The sequence below is a fragment of the Falco naumanni genome, chromosome 3 (genome assembly GCF_017639655.2).
Source record: "Falco naumanni isolate bFalNau1 chromosome 3, bFalNau1.pat, whole genome shotgun sequence".
Lineage (NCBI taxonomy): Eukaryota > Metazoa > Chordata > Aves > Falconiformes > Falconidae > Falco > Falco naumanni.
In genome coordinates, this window is record NC_054056.1 from 46,905,702 (window position 1) to 46,927,717 (window position 22,016).

The 22,016-nt window shown below is 36.7% G+C and overlaps 1 protein-coding gene across 1 annotated transcript in view; it reads right to left on the reverse strand.

Moving 5' to 3' along the window:
• LPCAT1 (lysophosphatidylcholine acyltransferase 1) overlaps positions 1-22,016 on the reverse strand; it is a 60,026-nt gene that overhangs the window by 20,159 nt on the left and 17,851 nt on the right. Inside the window, exons 4-9 of the mRNA XM_040586441.1 lie at positions 20,894-21,006; positions 19,293-19,353; positions 16,730-16,788; positions 11,714-11,748; positions 9,020-9,074; positions 5,438-5,520 (exon numbers count right to left, since the gene is read on the reverse strand). Of these exons, the coding sequence (XP_040442375.1) occupies positions 5,438-5,520; positions 9,020-9,074; positions 11,714-11,748; positions 16,730-16,788; positions 19,293-19,353; positions 20,894-21,006 (406 nt within the window). The remainder of the gene's footprint in view (positions 1-5,437; positions 5,521-9,019; positions 9,075-11,713; positions 11,749-16,729; positions 16,789-19,292; positions 19,354-20,893; positions 21,007-22,016) is intronic.

Here is a 22,016-nt window from a genome sequence, read left to right on the forward strand (position 1 = left end):
GTTTAATTTTTAGACAGAAAAAGCAGCTGCTAACAGTTGTATTTATCCCTTGTGTTAAGAAAATGGGTCCTGTAATTATTGGTCTTGTAGGCTTGTACATAACAAATCTTCAAGGGGTGAAAAATGAAGCAGGTTCTCTGTGTTGTCAGGACTCAAAATTCTAGTTCAAACAAGACTTGCAAAAACATTACTTAAATTTTAAAAAATTATTTATTCCTTGAGAAAATAAACATAGCAAGAAGCTGCATAGAGTTAACCCTGTTCAGTAACCATGATTCCCTAATTGCCACACTCATTGTGTTCACAGAAATAAAGAATGTACCATGTAGTGCTGACTGCCATTTTTGTACATGGCCTGAAACCTAAACAAATGGGTGCTTGTCAACTTCAGCACTTAAGTAATTCCACTTACACTAATCCTCATGCCTTTGATGGTACAAAAATGACCAGGAAAAGTAAACTTCAAATTTGAATGCTGAGCATCCAACCAGTACTTCTGCAGACTCACACACAAAACCTGACAGCATAGGCACAAAGCACAGCGTTTTTTCCAAAGTTAAATTTGATTGTTCACTGAAAATACAACAAATAGTCACGAGACAGACCAGTATGCTACTGTAAACCCACATTCTCAAGGCTATTCTTTGGGAGCTAGCATTACCCTATCACATACACTGGCAGAAATCATAATCTATGTCAAAGCCTGCAAGAAAAAAAAAAAAAGTATCTGATTTTGACTACATAGAAGATGACAAAAAGTGGAGTGAATACAGAATATTATCTGTAATCTATTTTACTAGCATGCTGGTGAAAGCAAAAAGGATTCATTTCTCATAAGCAAAAATCCTCCTATGTCAGGCTGGTAAGAGTTACTGCTTTAACAGTATGATATACTCAAATAAGGGGAAAGTGATCCTGGCAAGGATTTGACAGAGAAAACATAAGGAAGACAGATGTTTTTAAGTTCCATGTCTAACACACTGCACTTTAATTGATTTGAGCATCTACTGTAAATATAAAAACATTTTAAAATGTTTGTGTAAGTGGAGAAGAAAAACAAAGTTATTGGAAAAAATGCAAACCAGACATTTTGGCACTTCTATAGATACTCTGCCTTTCTGGGATTGCCACAAAAGAAACTTCAGAACTCCTGGGTCTACATGCTGACATTTTACAACACTACCGTAGTTCTAGTTAATCATGAGTTAATACTTTGAAGGTATATAAAAAAAATACAAACATAACTTAGTTCAGAAAGCTTGACACTGACTACCACCAATGCAAGGTGATAATAGCTCATGCACATGAGGACCCAAATGATTATTTCCAATTGTTAATACAGAAGTGAGCCAATATAATGCGTATCTACCTGGCATGACTTACTAGCATGGTGGTTTTAGAAGTGTATCAGAGCAATAAGAAACATACGAAGTGAATTAGACCTCAAGATATCACCAAATTTTATTTATTTTAAAGAGAGAACATGCATGGACTGTTGCAATATTTAAAAGCACTCAACGTTTTCAGTGATTTGAAAGTGACTCTAAACATACTTCCTGATAGCATGCTGTGGATGAGATAGACGCTGACTAAACAGAGTAGCAGTCAGAACAAGGCCAGAAAGACCAAACAAGACAGACTTGCTCAAAATAGGTTGTATGAGAAAAAAATCAAATGCAAAGCAGATTGATAGGGAATAAGTAGGGGGGCATACTTTAAACAGCAGATAAATCTAATCTGCACATACCTTCTGTGCAGAATAAGAAAACAATCCAAAGGAAGACAAGCATGGAGTAACTATTCAGCAGCAGTGCCTATCCTGCATGAGTAATTCCAGTTTCGATTACACAGATAGTTCCCAAACAGAATAAACTGAGATGAATGGCTGTAACAAGATGGCACATGATTCTACTTTTTGGCCCAATACTGTTGAATATCTCAATGAGAAAAAAGATTAAAGATCACAGACATGAAAACACCGGTAATTGCATAGGTGAGATTAAGAAACCCTTTTAGAAAGAAATTTTGTATTTTTATAGATGTTGTAAACTTGCAAGGCTTGGATCGTGCTCATCCTCCTGATGAGAACTGCAACGGAAGACACCACTACGAGTTTGTAATGTAGGGAACAGTCACAAGTGCAACCAAAAGGTCTGTAAAAGCTGAGCGCCTTAAATTCATTTTCTATCATGACAGTGTCCTTTCAAAAAAAAAAAAAAAAGAAATTTGTCACCTGGATTCTTGTGGAATTTGGTGACAGCGCACAAATACTGAAATACCATTCATCAAGAGATCAGCTCATATTACATTTGAATTAATTAAAACAAGTTTAGAAGAAGTCTGTTAAAGGAGGTCCTGAAAAGCAGCTGGAAAGGATGCTTGCAGAACAGTAATCCAGACAGAGTAACTTTTGATCACAACATTCACATCAGTGAGACGATCGTCCCCAACATGGTTGTCATGGTTTAACACCAGCCAGCAACTAAGCACCACATCACCACTCGCTCACTCCCCCTCAGTGGGATGCTGGAGAGAATCAGAAAGGTAAGAAAACTTGTGAGTTGAAAAAACCAGACAGTTTAATAGGTAAAGCAAGTGCCACACGCAAGCAAAGGAAAACAAGGAATTAATTCACCACTTCCCATTGGCAGGCGGGTGTTCAGCCATCCCCAGGAAAGCCGGGCTCCATCACGCAAAAGGGTTACTTGGGAAGACAAGACACCATCATACTGAACATCCACCCCCCACCAAGCCCCTGCTGCCTTCTTTCCCCAGCTTTATATGCTGAGCATGATGTCATATAGTATGGAATATCCCTTTAGCCAGTTTAGGTCAGCTGTCGCAGCTATGTCCCCTCCCAGCTTCTTATGCACCCCCCACCTGGTCCCTGGTGGGGTGGTTTGTGAAGCAGAAAACGCCTTGGCTCTGTGTAAATGCTGCTCAGCAGTAACTAAAACATCCCTGTACTCTCAACACTATCTTCAGTACAAATCCAAAACACAGCCCCATACTAGCTACTATGAAGCAAATTAACTCTCTCCCAGCCAAAAGCAGCACAATGATCCAGCAAAAGCAAACCAGTGCGTGTTCATATTCAAATGGATGATATATGGCAGCAGAAAAGATGCATGATACAAATGGTGGGTTGAAGCAAACCTCTGAATGACAGCATCTCCTTTGTCAAATATGCAATTTGCATATAAGCCAACAGGAACTATATAGACATCCCCATCACTCCCATCTGTGGCTGCCCACAGAGAAGCTAAACATGTAAAGCTAAACCAAAAATCCTGCACAGAGTCAACAAGCAGAAGCAGCATTAAGAATCAGACATCCTGTTAAAGTGCTTTGTTCAGCACTTAGCAGAAGCTGTTCATAAGACAAGATTATGATGAAGGCAAACACATTTCGGGAGCGGAAACTGTGTTCATTGTTGCACTCAGCAAGTTCTATCAATACCCCTTGAAATCACAGGTAAGACACAAGGTTTCGCTATGACACCTGTTCTAGATGACAAATACATTATCATCTGGGACTGCCACCTCTGCTGCTGTATATATATATATCCAGCAGGATTAGACTCTTCTTCCAGAAAAATGATGGAAAGGGCAAAGCAGACTTCTAAACAGATCCTGAAGTCACCTCTTCACATCCAAGTAGTACACTGCCACCAATCTGATCTTCAAGAAAAGGCGACAAATCTAGATGAAGCAGTAACACTGTCCTTCATTCAGCAGTGCAGAGTGCAATGCTAGCACCAAATAGCACCTCAGGCATCAGGTTTATAACTGCTACAGCTCCAGAACTGACTGACAGCATCTAAGCTGATATCTTCTGTACCAAAAGCCAAGTGTATGTACTGAGAGACTCTGGAGAACTGCCACTACAAGTAAGCATTTGGAAGTGGTCTGAAATAAATAAGTTTTGGTTACGTTGATGTTATTTTAACTGCTCTACAATAATCCATGGTATCCAGCCATCAGCATGCTGGTTTATTCCCATCTGCATTTTAACTTCAGAACTTTGATATCTAAACACATTTATTTTCCTTTCACACAGCATCTACAGTCTCTTCTTCACCTCAGCCATACCTGCCATCCTCTATTCTGATAGTCTTCCCTTTAGACTTGTATCTCACTTGTTACTTCAAATGCCTATTTCTACAAAGGTAGGATGGAGAAACAAAAGGACAAGGAAAATCATGTCTCTCCTCCTACACACACATAGAAGGGAAGGCTTTAAACATGCCGGTTGTTGTAAACTTCTGTAGGTTTTCAAAAATTCTCCTTATACCACACAATCCATGCCATCTGACTGGAGCAGAGTTCAGAACAAAGGTTTCATAACACAGCCTTCTGCCCAAGGTCTGAGGACAACACTTACATAGCACCAGCTGACTGTCTTGAGTTAACTACAAAAGTCTGAGGCCACTGCAAGTCTAAGATAGGCTGCTTAATGCCGATAGCTTTGGTTTTTCTTTTGTGAAAAACATCCTTTCATACAACAGATTGAGTATTGATCTATTGTTACATAGGCCCAACATCCTTAAGGAAACTCACAGAGCTGAGTTCTGCTTATAAACCACAGAACTACCAGTTTCTGTCTACAAACTGGCCTTTGGCTGAAAGTGGTATCTTAGAAACGGAAAAGAAGTTACACAAAGGAAATTAAGATTTCACAAGGTATTTCAAAATTAGGATTAGAAAGATTCATAAATCCTTCTACAGTTATTAATGATCATAGACCTGAGGGTCCTATGTGAACACTGAAAAGCATGCCTATTAATGGAAGATTTACTGAAATGACAGAAAAATGAATGAATAACATTAATAAAAAATACAACAAAAGAGAATAATTAAGTCTGTGTATTCAATGTTGGCTTTATTATACACTATAGACAAGTGTTGTGCCATCATATTAACATTCAACTTCAATTAGTTTGCATTGTATCAGTGCTCTGTTTCCAACAGAAACAGGTTTGCTGTGCTTTACTATTTGAAATAACCACAGACTAACACGTTAGTTGATGAATACACAAAATCATTCCTGACATGATTAAAAAAATAAATCACAGCTTAAAATGCAATCTCAATTAATACAAAATTCAGTTACTTTATCCTTCATAAAATTCAACTTTACTTTTCTCCCCAGAAGACTAAATACCCATAGTAGCAAGCGGAACTGGGTTGCTATACAAAGACATGTTAGAAACCCCCCCCACACTCAAACCACCAACTTCTACAGTTCCTGCTGTATTTGCGGCGCTCTGGCCTCCTCAGAGAGGAAGACAACTGCTATATAAAGTTTTCTATACACTACTGCAGACTACAAGCTTTTTTGCAAGCAGGTAACTACACTGACTTGATTTCACAATACTTTCTTGATCTTAAAATTAAAACCACACATCTATTTTTATTCCATATTACAACATACTTACTCTGCCATTACATGTCTGACGTTATTGGCATATAACACTGGATTTTTTCTTTCTTCTTCTGAAGGAATATACACTGGTAGAAACTGCAGACAGATAACTGAATTATACTGAGAATATTTAACATTTTAAACAATCTCTACCATAGCACTATGGTGAAAAATATAGTTGTATATTTTGTTGCTACTTACAAAATCATATTAACAAAAGGACTATAAAAAAATTAAAAATAACTTAAATGCCTAAGGCTGCATCATACTTCTAGAAATTCATATAATAGGGACTCTGCTAATTTCTTACCTCATGAACCCAAGTACGGGTTTATCTTCCTTTCATAGGTGGGACCAATAATTTTTTAAATCATTTAAAAGTATTAGCATTTTCTTGCACAGACCTTTCTTTTACATCTTTTATTATTCAGCTCTTTCTAGATATGCAAGAAAAGCACCTGCTACATAAACATTTTTCTATAGCTTAAATACCAAGAATTCAAATTCTTGGGGCATGAAGTATTTATATGAGATACATATCCCCTGCACATTTAGAAATCATATATGACTGTTGTGTTTTTACCTTCTGTTGTCGGATGTTTTGAAAAATTTCTCCTTTAAATTGAACACTAGTTATTAATACTCAATTGAAAGAAAAATTCTAAATAAATGCAGATGGCCATAGAATAACAGAACAGCTGAGGTTGGAAGGGGAAAACTAAACCAGAACTGCTGGAGACCTGCCATAGAAAAGGCAGTTTTCAGAATATGATGGCCTATATTAAAAGACCTTCCAGCTTTTGGCTATGTGTTCACTGAAATATGATGTAAGCCTCAAGATCATGGCCAGTCTCACCTACAAAAACCCTCAAAATATCCTATTTCTGCTAAGTAACATACTTCTCAGATGAAGGGAGCACTCTTGATTCCCACTCCTGCTCAGTACCAGACAGACAATTGCCTTAGTGCAATGGAATTAGACACTTTATGCACTAAGTGAACAAAATATTCATAATCCTGTGGAAAATCTCTGCAGTAGAAACCAAAGTTGTAAAAAGCTTAGTTATATATCATGTAATTACCTATGGGTAGTACAAAACAGGAATTATGATCCAGAAATTTCACACTGGTCTTTAAAAAGGAAAATAACAACTGGGGAATAAACAAAAATTTATCATTTAAGCAAATACTTCTCAGTAACTAAGAAGTTAGCTATATTTTCAGAATCGTATAATGGTATGATCAGCAGTACTCAAAATCCTGTCATTAGATGTTTGTCTAACTGTTTCTTAGAAGTATGCAGTCATGGACAAATCTTTATTTTGGATTTTGCTACTGTTTTCCCTACATGCACCACTGCATCTGAAAACATATAGCTCCTGTCTTACAGGTTTACAAGCAGGTATGCCAGCCTGATGTGATGTAATGTAATGTACAATAAGACAAAGACTGTAAAGCTAACAGACATAGAAAAGATTGTTCCTTCAGCTTCCAAGCCCCATTCTGTTTCTTTCAGTTGAAAACTGCTATCAAGTCATTCACCCAAACACAGGACAAGTTTGAATATAAGGCAGTTTCAGAGGTGTTCTACATGTCTGTGTCCAACTGGACAGAAACTGCACAATCATTTCAGCACCACTAACAAAACTAGAAGAGCTCTCAGCTGCTGCACACAGTTATGGATGTATGAACACTGAAGCTGACAGGCCAGCAAAATAAATCAACATGAGCCAAAACAAACCACATGTGCAGATGATTGTATACCCTTTCTTCTTCACAAGATTGCTTGCATGCCAGTTCCAAGTGCAGGATGGATGAATGGGCAGGCCAACATTTGTCATAACCTATCATAAAATCTACATAGACACTTGCTTCTCAATATACATGCTGGATGACATGTATGGTATGCCAGAGCACACATTATATGCAGATAAGCCCAGACTAACAAACTTTGGATCCTGATTGCTGGCTGTTAGACCTTACTAGCTATCATTTAATTAAAAACACTGAAGTTGTGTTGCTTTGCTGTACATCTCCCTGATTAACTAGGCCTTCAGCAGTAGTTATGGTGTCAAGGCTGGTTGGGATTTGCCAGTATCCCTGTGCTGATGGAATAAAGGCCAACAAACTTTGGAGACCAGGGGAAAAACACAACTTTGAACACAGAACAACTCATTTTTCCTCCACATTCCTAAATCTGCTGCACCTCCTTGCAAAAGCAGATTCAACAAGTAGCTCTCAAGTACTCTGCCTCATACTTGCGATCAGCCTGGCAAACAGCTCTGCTCCTCTATCCTCCACGAGCTCCTGCTTTAGTATGGAGTATTTCCAAAAGTTAACTTTTTTTTTTAAGACAACCGAAGATCCTAACTTGTCCTTATGCAAGACCTGTATGAGCAACAGAAACTCAACATCTGCTCGCAGCTGCTGCCTCAAAAAAATCAAGAATGCTCAGCAGTGTTCCGTTCTGTGTGAAAGAACCCATTTTACTTGCCTAGGGCAGAGAACCATGTTCCTGAGATAGAGTAAAAGTCCTGCCAATTAGCTAGTTTGTCTTACCCCTGCATGAAGCAGTGGCTCCCTGGCTGTTCTACCAAAAGCAGGCCACTGTTTTGGAAACAAAGGGGTTTAAAATTTTTAATATTTATACTATTAGTAGCGGAAAACAAGCAACTAAAGTGGTAACACAAACTAATTTCTGCAACAGATACAACTGTTCACTGGCTGGTATTTTGTGCATTCATTATTTTGAGAAGAATTTAAAGCATAAACACACACAGAGTACAACAATGATAAATACTGTGATTAGCATAAGTTATATGTTACAATATTCACATGTGTATTAACAGTTCTTCCCATTAGTCTACCCTGCTATCAGTTCCAGAGATAAACAGCTGCTTCATTAAAAAATGTAAGCAGAAGAATTGTAGAACATTTGTCAAATCTCCTAACACCTTTAAAATACTGTACTTGTCCTCAAAAATGTATTTACTCTCTGTAAAAATGCATAAAGACAGCAATTTAAAAGGAAGGGTTTTAACTGTTTTTGCCTTTCCACTACAATAGTCTTCAGCCTTAAGATCATACAGTGTTTTTCTCAAAACAAAGTTAAGAATATACATAGATTTTTCTTTGTGTTTTCCGATTTCACATTCTGAACAGTGCAGCTTAATAATTAGCTAGACATATTAACGTATCTGGCCTATAAGAAACCACCTACAATGATTTTTCTCTAGAAGATATACACCACTGTTCACACACTTTGAAATCTAACACACACAGTTTGTATACTCGCTGAAATAGTAATCAGGCCATTAAAAGACAAGCAATTTGTTCACAAAAGGCCCTTTAAACAGTCAGAAATCTAAGTACTAAATTTGAATGTATAAGAAAGTAAAGTCTTAAGCCAAGTGGAAAGCTGTATTTTTAGGTTACATTTTCAGACACAGAAGCCATTTGTCGAAAAATGTAAGTGGCACTTCAACCTGTTTTTACAGATGTACATACAAAGATTGTATACAAACTTTTACTGCAGAATTAAGTACAATATTATGTATGCTGATACTGCTCAGAATACACTGGTTTTTTTACTGACCTCAATTTCCACAGAATTGTGAAACTGACACAAAGTAAGCCACAGAATTTCTAACCTAAAAAGGAAGGGGGGGGGGGGGGGGGGGGGGGGGAAGAGAGAAAAAAGATGGAGGAAAAAATTTATATGTAGCAAAACAGTAGTACATTATGCTCCAAAATCTTCAGGTAACATTCCTACTTGAAGGCATGATTGCACCCAGATAAAAAATTAACATAAACGGTCTTTGAGAGTACTTCTATATATTACATTCTGCAAGGTTTAACAAAAGTAATTTACGCTGAAGTTGCATCTTAAAAGATACACAAAAGCAGGAAGACAAACGATAACATGATATGCAGGTACCAATACATACAGTAAGATATGATGTATGCATAGTATGCAAAGAAAGAGTAAGTCTGTTTCAGGAAAATGCTGTATTCAGCACAGGGTTGGCAAGATTAAATATAACCACTAAGATTTTATCATTACCTTGGTTTGGAATCAAAGTTCATTATACTTCACAAGTCTGTTAATGAAATGCAGTACATGTGCTTTAGTAGCCTAAGACACAAGATAACTGGAATCAACTTGACCTTAGAAAGCAGTACGATTCAAATCCAGGAAAGGATTTAGTAAACCTAAATTAGGGAGCAGCATTAATAGCCACATTTTATGCGGTATCTAGGTAATTACAGCAGTCAATCACTGTGAGGGGAGGGCTGGCCAAAATCCTCCCTAGATAAAGGGCCATTCCTAGAAGTAACACCCCACTCATTTTGCTATACATTCATTCAGGGCTGCAACACATTCTTTTCCTTTCTTTCCTACTGAACTTCCAACACATTAAAGCAAAGAAAAGAAGCAAGAACAACCGTGGAACTTGGGATTTGAAGTTTACATCACTGACAGGAAACATTAAAAGTCTGGTTTCTAGGTCCTTGTCCTAGAGCATTAAAAAAACCCCAGTAAGTTATAAGTAAACTTTTCTCTTTGCCAACATTCTGTAATCCTCAAAGATTAAACCTTAAATAAGTATAAATTTTAAAAACTGATAGAACCTGTATCTAACTCAAGTCCGATACCGAGAAAATTTAAGTTGTATGCTCTAGTCAGTATTTGTTTTCAAGGTAAGTTAGTTGATCTGCTCTGAACACTGTCAAACTAGTAAAAACATTACTTTCCATAAGTGGAAGAAAACATAGTTTCCATATGATGAGTTTTTGATCTGTTTTAAAGGCTATAAGAGCTCTGAACAAACAGAATACTCCTGCTATATCAACATTCCAGATTAAGTTTTATCTAACACTGTGACAGAAGAGAGATTTGCTGAGAAAGTCAAGACTGTATCAGTCTTAACAGTATTTCTTGCTAAGACATTAGAAATACATTTTAGGTCACTCAGGAGAATTAATCCTAATTAAGTCAAGCTGTAATTTAAACTGACCCAGTGAATTTGCAGAACATTACATGCTGTCTCAGATTCTGATTCATTTTTAATTTAATTTAACTTTATTAGCAGAGGTCACCACTTCCAGATAAGGGTTTTGTACACATTAAAGTGGTCTGAGGCAACACACCTACAAGTTCCTTCCCTCTTCTTTCTCCTTCTATGTGTTCTTGACTCCTCAGGTAGGACACTAAGCTGGAAGCAAGCTACTCACCTTTCTCCCCTCTGGCTGAGTTAATTTGCTAAGATGAACAGCAGTTGAAATGCAAGAGAAGAGGCAGAAACTCACAAGGAGAGAACAAATCCCCACACACAGTAAATGCTGCAGTACCTACTTTAGACACTATCATGGATTCATCTACTTCCAATGTGACAATTGAAAGCTGACCCTTTAAAAGTGATTGATGATTTCCTTAAGTCTCCAAATCTAGAAATGTCCTTAATTAGACCTGGTTCCCAGCCCATTTGAAGGTTCAAAATTGAAAAAATTCTAAATTATTTGATTCTTGGCTGATCCCAATGGTTTCCTCGTTACTACTAAAATATAGGACCTCAGGTGGGACTTTCAAAACATTTCCCAAGGAGGAGGCTAACAGCAAGCTATTAACTATGAAGTCCAACTCCCCTTAATTTAGGTTTGAAAACTCCTTGTTTTGATCTTCATCTAAACATTTACAACTTCTACTCCAACCCCAACATGTAAATAATACTAAAAAAATACTCTTTTTAACAAGCAGTAACTGCTTCATTTACTATTTTACATTACATGAGTTCACTAGGGAACCTCTAGAATAGCATTTTGTTTAAAAAGCAAAATACAAAAAAATTGAAGTTACATTCAAACAGTATGTCCAAATTCCCCAAGTGGGTTGACTTTTTCTGTGAGACTAGTCAAATTTCAAACAATAGCCATACAGATTTTATACAGAAACACACCAAATCTATTTGCAGGCAATAAAATATACAGATCATAAGCAAGATTTTTTACTTCAGGTACTTGGCTAAAAAAAAAATAATATTTTAAATTAAACCCTAAAATCTATCCTGCAAACCACCAAAATCACAGCAGCAGAAACACACTGTTTATACCTGGATTCCTCTAACTGATTATCATCATAATTATGGAATAGTAAATAAAAGACACAAGTTAATCCCAAGGAATAATCCAATAACCAGCCATTACTACTATATATGCCTGTTAGACATGTAAATAAAAACTAATGATGGAAAGCAATCATGATGTAAGCAATAAAGAGTAAACCACTCACGCTCCTGGTCCTTGCCACGTCCATGTGATTGTGTCCTAAGAAGAGAAGCATGACAGTTGTAATTATTATACTTGAAAATTTCATTACATTATAGATAGTGTAACCGATGACATATGACTAAAGGTTTTCATGGAAACTTCAGTGGCCTCTTTGCAAAGGTTCTTACCACCAGTAGGAATCAAGACTACTTTTATGTAGCTAGGAAATACCCAGTAACCCAGCTCTTAAACACAGAATATATTCATAAAACCTTTACACATCCAGGGATTCTTCAAATGCTGTTAGCCTTGGAAAAGAAAGTTATTTACTGTAACATGATGTTCCTTGAAATACATAGTCCATGTGTATTTTCCTAACCCATCCTGCTCAACAGGGTGTCATCCCTCAAGCTTCTATACGCTTCACTTGGACCTCCCAGCAACAGATATGAACACTCTGCAACACTTCTGAAGTGTGTGGGACCTGTGGAGATAACTGAATGGGAAGCCTGCTCAGCTGACATAAAGCAATAGGACAAGACAGACCTTATCCTCAAACAGTATTTTTCCAGTTGCCTTTACTCACAGACAGCATACATTCATCTGCCTGATCCAAGAATCAAAAGGTACGTTTATAAGACACCTAAACCCACCAATTTATTCTCAGGCAAGACCAGCAGCACTTTCAGAAGCCAGAGATTAACGGTGTGCAGAGGAAAAATAGCAGTGAAAGAAGCGAACAAGATGCAAATAGCAAAAAGGGAACAGAGACCTGGAAAGGACTATGTAACAGGTGGCAGGAAGGAATATGACAGTAAAGGTCATCACATTCTTAACTGTAAGACTAAGAAACAGCACAGGAAAAAACTGCAATATTTGGAGACAAGATTTAAGCATAGAAGTAAGAATCAAAAAAACTGAAAATTAGTTCCAAGCTACTGTTCTTGCCAACTGGGAAAGAAATTGTACAAGTCATTAATGGAAAGACAAAAGGATTCAGTAAATCCAGGTTTCTAAAAAACCAGATCAGAAAGGTATTTCTATCAACCTACTCAAAATGTTCCCGTTCAGCTCTATGCTACCATCCAAAACCACTTTAGAGTTTAGGTGATTTCATGTGCCATGACCTTGAAAAATCAAGTCAAACTCTTGTTTTAATCACCATTTAAAGCAAAAGGCTGTCAAAAGTAAAAATGAAAGACAGTACCACATCCATAAAAGAAGAAAAGTGTGACTAATGTGACAGACCAACAGCTTGGAGTAAGGTCAATCAATATACCATAATGGACTACTAAAAATTTAAATCTTTAATTTCAACAATTGTTTTAAAACAAACAAAATATGGTAAAAGACAAATTTTACCTCTAGCAATCAACATACATGCATGAAAATGGACTTTGCCATGTAGTGATCTTGTAGAACTTTAATGTCTATAGTTTTGCAATTAAACTGTTTCTGGCAATTTTGATGTCTCTGATAATACTGCAAGTCAGTCTGGTTTTTCCACAAGGAACTTTCATTTACAAACCCTGACCATTACAATGTAGATAGCTGGTAATTTCTCTAATCAGAGACTAGATCTGCCATATAGAATGACAACACTACACATATCCAACTCAGCTCTCAAATTGCAACAGTGCAGAAGGAGACAAAGACAAAAGCGAGTTCCATAAAGGTACCTTGCCTGGGCAATGGATCACTGAACAGTGAATAAGTATTTTCAGAATCCAGCCCTTGTACTGGCTAGCTGGCATGACAAACTTAAGTTATGTATTTGTCAACAATCCTGCCAGAAATTCCCAATATGAATGTCACAGCAGACATGCGTGCTTTTTTCCCATCAAGAACATCAGGACACAGAACAAATGATGACTAAATGCTACGTAGTAGAAAACAGGAGGCAGAGCCTCCTGCCAGTGTATCCAATATTGTTACGATAAAAATCACAAGCAGAAGATGGGAAGTGGCATTTTCCCTACCTAGTTTAGGTATCTTTTATATTTATTACAGCTTATGCTTATGGACAGCATTCACTTTGATAGCATTCTCAGTACACTTCAAAACTTTTGTATCTAGATTATGAGTAATTTTAATTGGGTGGAAGTACATCTTCCTCATAATTAACAGCACTAACAGAAAATTCAAATTAAGGAAAAGCTGTACCCATGAAGAAATCCAGCGTAAAAATTAATTGCATAAAGGATTGTTATAGAACCTATGGATGGAGACATTAGAACATTTATTTTAATTAGAATATTGGTAGTATCTGTCAAGCATCCAATAGACAAAACACTACCAAACTAGATAAACAGAATCAAATTTTGAATTTCAGGTCTAAGCAACATTTTAAGCCCTACAATTTCTTTCTGCTTATGCATCAAGAGAAGCAGCATGCTATCATACTACTCGTAAAGAAAAACTCATACTGGCCCAGAGGAGGCATCTATTGCAAACAATCACAAGCCTGAAGAACAGTCAAGGGGCAACCCTGAATAGAAACAGTTCTTCATGGCAAGCAGGACTAGATTTATTTGCTAGAAAATAACTGAATTTACATCACTTTTGCTACATGGTTCAGTCCACTGCAGAACAGCACTACTTCACCTAGTTCTTGAACAGAATACAAGGAAATAAACATCCAACTACACACCTACTACATTCACCCCAGGCTCTGATCTCAAAAAGCCTCCCGAAACAGTCAGCTGCACTCAAGTCCAAGACTGTTCTCATCTGTACTGTGTAACTCACAGCTCTGAAGGTAGATCAGAGCAGGCAGCTCAAACTAAAAGCAGCGGGATGACAGTGCACAATGCGTATCTGGAATTCACTAGCTAAGCAAAGATCTTAAGAAATTCCTTTCTAAACCTAAAATCAAAATATGCAGCAGTCAAGCAAGCCAACAGGAAGCAAGAGACAATTCAAACTGTCTAGAAATGCTGTCTTCACTTACGAAAAACAATGGTCTTTCTCTACTCCGTTTTACTCTTACTTGCTACTTAACTGCATCCTAAACAAAAGAAATCTCACCTTCACATACCACATCATATTCCTCCTTCCTCTCCTCATTCTCACTTTGCTGCAACTCTTCTGCAGCCCCCAAGCTAATCTAAAAATCAAATAGTAATAGCAATTACCCCTCTCTCATTAATGCTTAGTGGAAGTAGACCTTAGGAGGTTAAATGACTCAGTACAGCACTGAAAACTGTATGTTTTACAGCAATTACTAGTAGTAGGAAAAAGTAAATACACAGATTCAGGCCAACTCAGACACCTATAGAAATATTTACGGTTTCTTATACAACATTTTGCAGTAATATAAAAACAATTATGAATTTTTTTCATTAAAATTTATATTGATTTACTTCAATGTAAAAAGCTCACAATTTCTGTTAATACAGTGTTAGAAACATATAATATTAGTTTACAAACATTGCATATTATGTACTACAGGCAATAAGGACATTTCAGTACAAAAAAGGATTTGTGAAGATACCTGCAAATTAATGTTTGATAGGTTTATATTAAATAAGTGTAATATTAACCAAAAGTAACAATGTATATTAAGCAGGACATAAGAGGCATGTGCATATTTGCAATCAAAACTGTCAGTGCAATAGAAGTTTAAAAACATTTTCAGAAAATACTGTTTCTTCCTGAAAATAAAACATTTATGTAATGAAAAGTCCCACATAACCTGCTACAATGCACTTAATACCAAGCAAGCATAACAGGCTGCTATACTTGTCGCAGCATCCATAACGATGATTTTTTTGTTTTTACTGCAAACTAGTTGGCTGCCGTCACACCTTGTCTCAGTTGACAGCAAGTGGTGGTCTACATATTTTAACTCTGCTTAGGTTCTTTTATTATTTTTTTTAGTAGTTACACTTACGTTTTATATCAACCTGTAAACTGGCAGAAAGAACACTGGATGGAAACACTTTAAAAATGTAAGCACTCTGGTACCAAGAGGAAATTAAATCCTTAGATCAAAGGGTTGTTAGTGGGCTAGTCAAAGAGAGATGACATGAGATCTACGACATGAGATCTTCTGATGGGACATGTATCAGCAAAGAGACAAGGCAGTCCTTATTTTACTTCTGACACTCCTCCCACTCTCTCCTAAATAACTTCTATTTTAGAAGGGGACAGTCTGGACTTGAAAATACCCTCACAGTGCTCAAAAAGAAACCTCAAGAATAAAAGCTAATAAAGTTCACTAGGAAGCATCTTCTAATTAACCAAAGAATGTAGACAGACAGGATTCTGGCTGCAGTAGCACAGGAAAGTATCTACATCAGGTAGAACAAATAATATAAAAAAACATCCTTTATGCTTTCCTGTAGGCTTGATCTGGAACTAGATCAAGTGACCTTTGTCTTCATTTGTTTGCCCATACCTGTACAAGCATTTGTAACAATTTTTTAATTTAGGTATTGCAAATAAGCACTATAATTTACACATAATTTGCATGAATCTGATTTATATTGAAGGACTACTCCAAATTAGCTAGTGTCTAGCAGTCCTTAGCCAAGTGCACAGAGGATGTAAAACATTGACAATGAGACACCTTATAGATGTGCCGAGGTCCCCAACACATTATTCTATTATCATTTACCTGGTTGCGTTAATTTGTACTAACACCTCCACAGGCAGGAGGTGCAGAAGCATCCTACAGCAATAAACAATATTAAAAAAACCCTCTCCAGCACACACTGCAGTAAGGGAGCTGGTGGGAACACATGCCTCCTAGACAGAAATTGACAGAATTTGTCTTGTCATTTGTATAGTACTTCTTGTAACAACCTGAATGACTTTCAGAGCACTGTTTTAAAGGAGCAATCCAATTAAAGCAAAACATTTAAACTGTCTGTTAAGGTTATCTATATTGCTAGAGGCTTAAGGAATATATACTTAGCCAATAAGCATTTATTAATGTTTTCCAAATTTCTAAATCTAGTTATCTAATCTAAAAGTTTACAGAAGTGCCAATGTATTTAAAGGAAAATGCCCCATATTTACTGCAAGCTGAACTTACCAGTTTGTTTGGATAACGTAAAACCACTGGCTGTACAGGAACTCCAGGAATAAACGCTCCTAGGAGGCACATATGACACATCAATATTTTATAGTGCATTTTGGCACAGCAGAAATTTATTGCAGTAAAGAAAAAAGGTGATACAATTACTGGGCTGACAGGCATACAAATTAGTTAACAGTGAAAAAGTAAGACCCAAAAGTAGCCTCAGAAGTCAAAGTCTAAAAAGTAAGCACTGAAGAATGACAATGTATACACACCTTTTCAGAAGATAAATAACGAAGAATGCTTGCTTGCATTCTCTAAATTATCCTCTACCACCTACATAAATTGTCATGTATGCAAGTCAAAGCCCAGTACCAAATTCAGCTTGATAAGTGATTAAAAAACACATATGTGCAAGATAGTTAAATCATATATTCCCTGTGGTCAACAGTATTTTTTGGTGAAGAACACCTAAGCTTTCTTATGCAAAAGCAGGTTTCTATTTTTAGCTGGGCAACATCAATTTATAGGAAATTTATCATCTCTGAAGTAACAGAATTAATTTAACCTTTTTTCTCACCTTAATTCCCCTGAAAATGGCTTATTTGTTTATTCTCTAGCTATGGAAAATCTAACAGAAAGTATTGAACTAGAACTATTGTACAGAAGTATCACTTCACTTAATTTGAAAATTAGTATTTCTGGTAAGTAGCACAAGATCTATAAACATAATTTGTTAATGATTTTCTTGGTTTCCAGCACAAAGATTAGGTAAGCATGTTAACTATCTTGCTCAAGATTAAACATCTTTCTCTTGTGAAAACACTTAATACAGTGTTCGCTCAAATTAAGTTTTTTATAGCAATTTACTAAATTCTGACTAATATTTGGTTTAAAATCAAGGCCTGAAGAATGGAAGTATACTGTATCCTTAGCATTACATTTGCTTTGCAGAATACTTGCATAGATGTAAAAAAAAATAATATTATTAATGGAGTATAAACATCTTTAAATGACGGTTGTCTGGATGGGATCCTGCAGAGATTTGGTTCTTGGCAGCCCAGTGGTATTTTGTATTCAGTCTCCAAAAAAAACCTAGCCTTTTTGAGCAACTTTTGAAAGAATCTGAAGATGAAAAAAATCTGAGTGGTTGATGACAAGACCACCATTTAAACAAAACTAGACTAGCTTGTCCTGTATAACTCGCTTTCATGAACACAACCCCAAAAAAATCTCCAGTAAGAGCAAGAAGTGTAGGCCATATGAGTAGAATGGAGAAAGGAATCCAGAGACCTAAAGTGATATTAGTGATGAATTATAATGCAAAGTATTTCTGGGAGGCTGGATGGATACAGAAGCCAGTTCCAGTAGGAAAAGTGAGATAGTCAAGAGGCAGATAGCAGCATGTATTAGACCAGAGGAGAGGAAGACAGAGGGGGGATCTGAGGCAGAAAGTATATAGTGCCTGGAGTTCTATGGCACAGAGGGAAGGAAGGGTATCAGGGCTTTAATAAAGGATTCCAACTGGTTTTCAAAGCATGACCAGGATTCAGGCAGAGGGAGAAGGAAAGTAAAGAGAAAAAGTAGTGGATGTTCTAACCACCACTCACTCAATCTAAAAAGGTAAAGAGCTGAGAGGGGAGGAAGAAAAGCTTTTTTGAATGTTTGTTCAGGAGACAATACTGAGATTCCTTCCACCAAATGAATCAGTGTAAGGAATCACAATGCTGACTTAGTGCATGATACTCTAATGCCACATGTAAGTTGTAAGCAACACAAAATAAGACACACAGTAAGACCAGAACACAGTGAGCTAGGCAGAAACCTACGAAGAGTCAAACACACATACAACTGTCTCACTCACTGCAGCCTCATTCACCATCTCTCTAATATATCATAAAGACAAGTTTACATTAAACATTGAAGGTTCACTGCAGCATTGGCATTTCTCCCTACTTTAACTGCAGTTCACAACTGCAACAATGTTCAGTGTTATACCCTCTACCAATCTGATAATCTTAAAGTTTTATGCTGACTGAAAAGAGTTTAGAATGTGGATGTTAAATAAAAAAAAAATTGTGGAGAAATGACAGCCTCTGTAACAGTGCTATACTGGCAAGATTCTTGTGCCACCTTCACCAGAATGCAACTCAACAGAAGAGCTGGAGGGAAATCAACCACATACAACACAGCAACAAATGCTGCAGCAGCCTGTACTTTAAGCTTTATAATGTATCTAAATGATGCGTGACAGACCCAACACAGGAATTGGAGGGGCCAAGAAAAAAAAAGAAAAGAAAAAGATAAAAGACAATCACAGCCAAAACCGCTGTAAGAAACATTAGTCCTCCAGCTCATGTGCCAAGAAAAAAAATATCTAAATTATCTAAAATGTTTTGCTCAACAGTGGAACTACAATCCTTTTGTAGCATCAGAAAATTTCTATTCCAATTCCACTGTAGTGCAAGATTTTTAACTCAACTTCTGCAACAGGAAGCAAATTACAATGCAAGTGCTACTTCAGAAAACAAAGACACAAGAACATTCTGTAGAGAACAGAAATGAGCATCATACCTACCAGGCTTGAATGTAATTAGACAGGATCGGTTTGTGCAAGTGCCTTCTGGGAATATCATTATCTTGAAGTAAAAAGAAAAAAGTTGAATTAAGAACTATTTCAATGTGGATTTATTTATGAACACATCTTTTCAAAGTTAACTTTAGTTGATTACAGTAAAAAAATGTTCAGGGAAAAACAGTTCAGTTAGAATACAAAAATAATGCTCAATAAAGAAGTAAAGTTCTGTCTTAATAGTAAAAATATTTTTCTTTATCTGCAAATTTGCCTCTTGTTTGATCTCAGATAGTAATCCTATTTGGTTGGAACACTAATAGCGACAAGAAACACTTGTGAGTACAGGAGAATTTTCACAAAAGGCTTTGGTGCTGGTAAAAATACCATATTCTGGTTTGCACCAAAACAAAATTCCTGCTCCCAAGTGACCTGCTTACAGGCTAAGAAAAGAAAGACTTATTTTCTTTTTGCATTGATTACTTTGCATGTGCACAGATGTCAGAATGATAGAGGCTGAAAATATCTAAACAGAATTCTACCAAGGCAAAAAATGCTGAAGTTGAACCAAATTCAATCTAACAGAAGAGGTTAGATTGTAAAAAAAAAAAAAGTTTTGGACAGCAGAAAGCCAAAAACTGCTGAAATTTTGTTGAATTATAGAACAAGACATTTAAAGGAAATAAATACATATCATAAAGGGACAAAGCAACAGACTAGAATCAACTTTACCAGTTTCATTGTCTAACTAGTTGTTAGGCGTGTTACTAACTAGCTTGATAGATATTCTGGAAACAATTTCAGCTCTGCCAACTCAGTTTCTTCATCTGTAAGAGTATTTACTTTTTAAAGTGCTTTGAAATCTATCAATTAAAGTCATGATATGAAAGCTATGTATCACCTGTCACATTGTATGTAACTGTTTATAATGTTTCTGTAGTCCAGTACACAGATATAAGCACTGTAGTAGTAACAATGCCATGAAAGACCTACTATATCTTAATCTCAAAAATCCAAAAGAAGAATGCTTCATATTTGCAAAATAATCACATGCTTCTAGAAAACTGAGACCTTCGGTAGTCACCTCTTCCTCCCCATTACTTTCTTCCAATGCACATTAGAAATAGTGACACTTCAGGTGCAGGAAAATCCCCCAAGCTGCTTTATTTTAGGCATGTTTTCATCATGTGGTCCAATACAGGTGTACTCCGGTTACTGGAACATCTCAATTGCTTTGGCTGTCTTGGCCAGTGTTGCATCTCCAACAATGACAGTACACCAAAATCTCGAGAAGGGCAAGAACACAACAAGCCCTCAGGTATCCTACTGAGCACTTGATTATTTTCTTCTTAGAGAGCTTTCTAAACCTGCTGTGATCCGTCCATTTAGTGTCACTTAATATAGCTGTTTTCCCATGTGCTTTCCCAGTCTCCCCTTGAAACACGCTGCAATGAAAAGCTAGTATTTTGTAGATATTACATCTTCTAGAAAGAGGTATCTTCTATCCACAAACCACCTAAAGCATCCCGCAAAGAAAAAAGTAAACTGCATATCCAAAGCCTGGAAATGCCAAATACCGTTGGTCACACCGCAGTAATATACAGTACCTGTGGCCATTTACCATCAGACTGAGCACGCCTCTTTATCTCTTCAACAGTTTTCCTGCGAGAATCCTGGTCTGACCGAGATACAAATACTGGTCGGATGTATTTGATTAGAGCTGAAGAGGAAAAAAAACAAAGACAAGCAAACCAGCCTTTATTTCCCTTTTGTTTGGAAAAAAAAAAAAAAAATATTCCCCCACCCCAGTAGTCCTCTGGACAAAAATTTGGGTACAAGCATGTAACTACTTTACTATATCGCACTGTAAAGTTAAATGCTCAGCTAAATTACTGCAGTTTTATTGAAATATTTTCCTGAATTCCTGTGAGGAAGACTATTTCCATAACTCTGGCACTTTGTGCTTCTTCAATTTTTAATAGACCAATACACATACATCACAGAATTTAAAACATGATTGTACATTTTATAAGTAGTTTTCTGCAACTGGGCAGCTGTGGCTGATTATAGGCCATTTCTTCCTACCGCAAAAGTCACAAAATCTACAGCCACCCTCAACCCAGCAAAGTAGCAGGAAACTCCCTATACAAGTACTTCCAAAAGACATCCTGTGAGTCAAAATGCTTCTGTCTTTAGAGCTCTTGTCTTCTGCAACTGCTCAGCTTCACTGAAGGTACACCATTAAAAATACTTCATACACAGACCACATTATCTTTCCTGAGGAACCAACATCATCAAAAGAAAAAGTGTGCTTGTTTTCTGAGCTGTCACCTGTTTGCCTCTTCCTCATACTAGATGAATCAGATCTCAGGCATACCCTTCCTGGCTCAGTGGGAAGCCTCTTATTCACAGCCAGACACAAAATGAGCATGACCAAGAACCAGAACTCAATCTACAACACCCTCTCCATGCACCTGTCACAAGGACATCCAGGCCAACTTACAAAATAGTAAGTAGCACATAAAACTCTTCTGCATTGTCAAAAATACAAGAAAAGCATCTTCAAATATACTGTATCATGCTTTTATTTAAGTAGGTTGTCTTCAAATAACTTTTTATCATTTTTGTATCTTGTAATGTTATTTGAAGGTTCAAGTCACTAAATCATTAGCTATTCTATTTGCCTAAAATACAAACATAAAATACAGTTTTTGTATTTCCAAACACCAC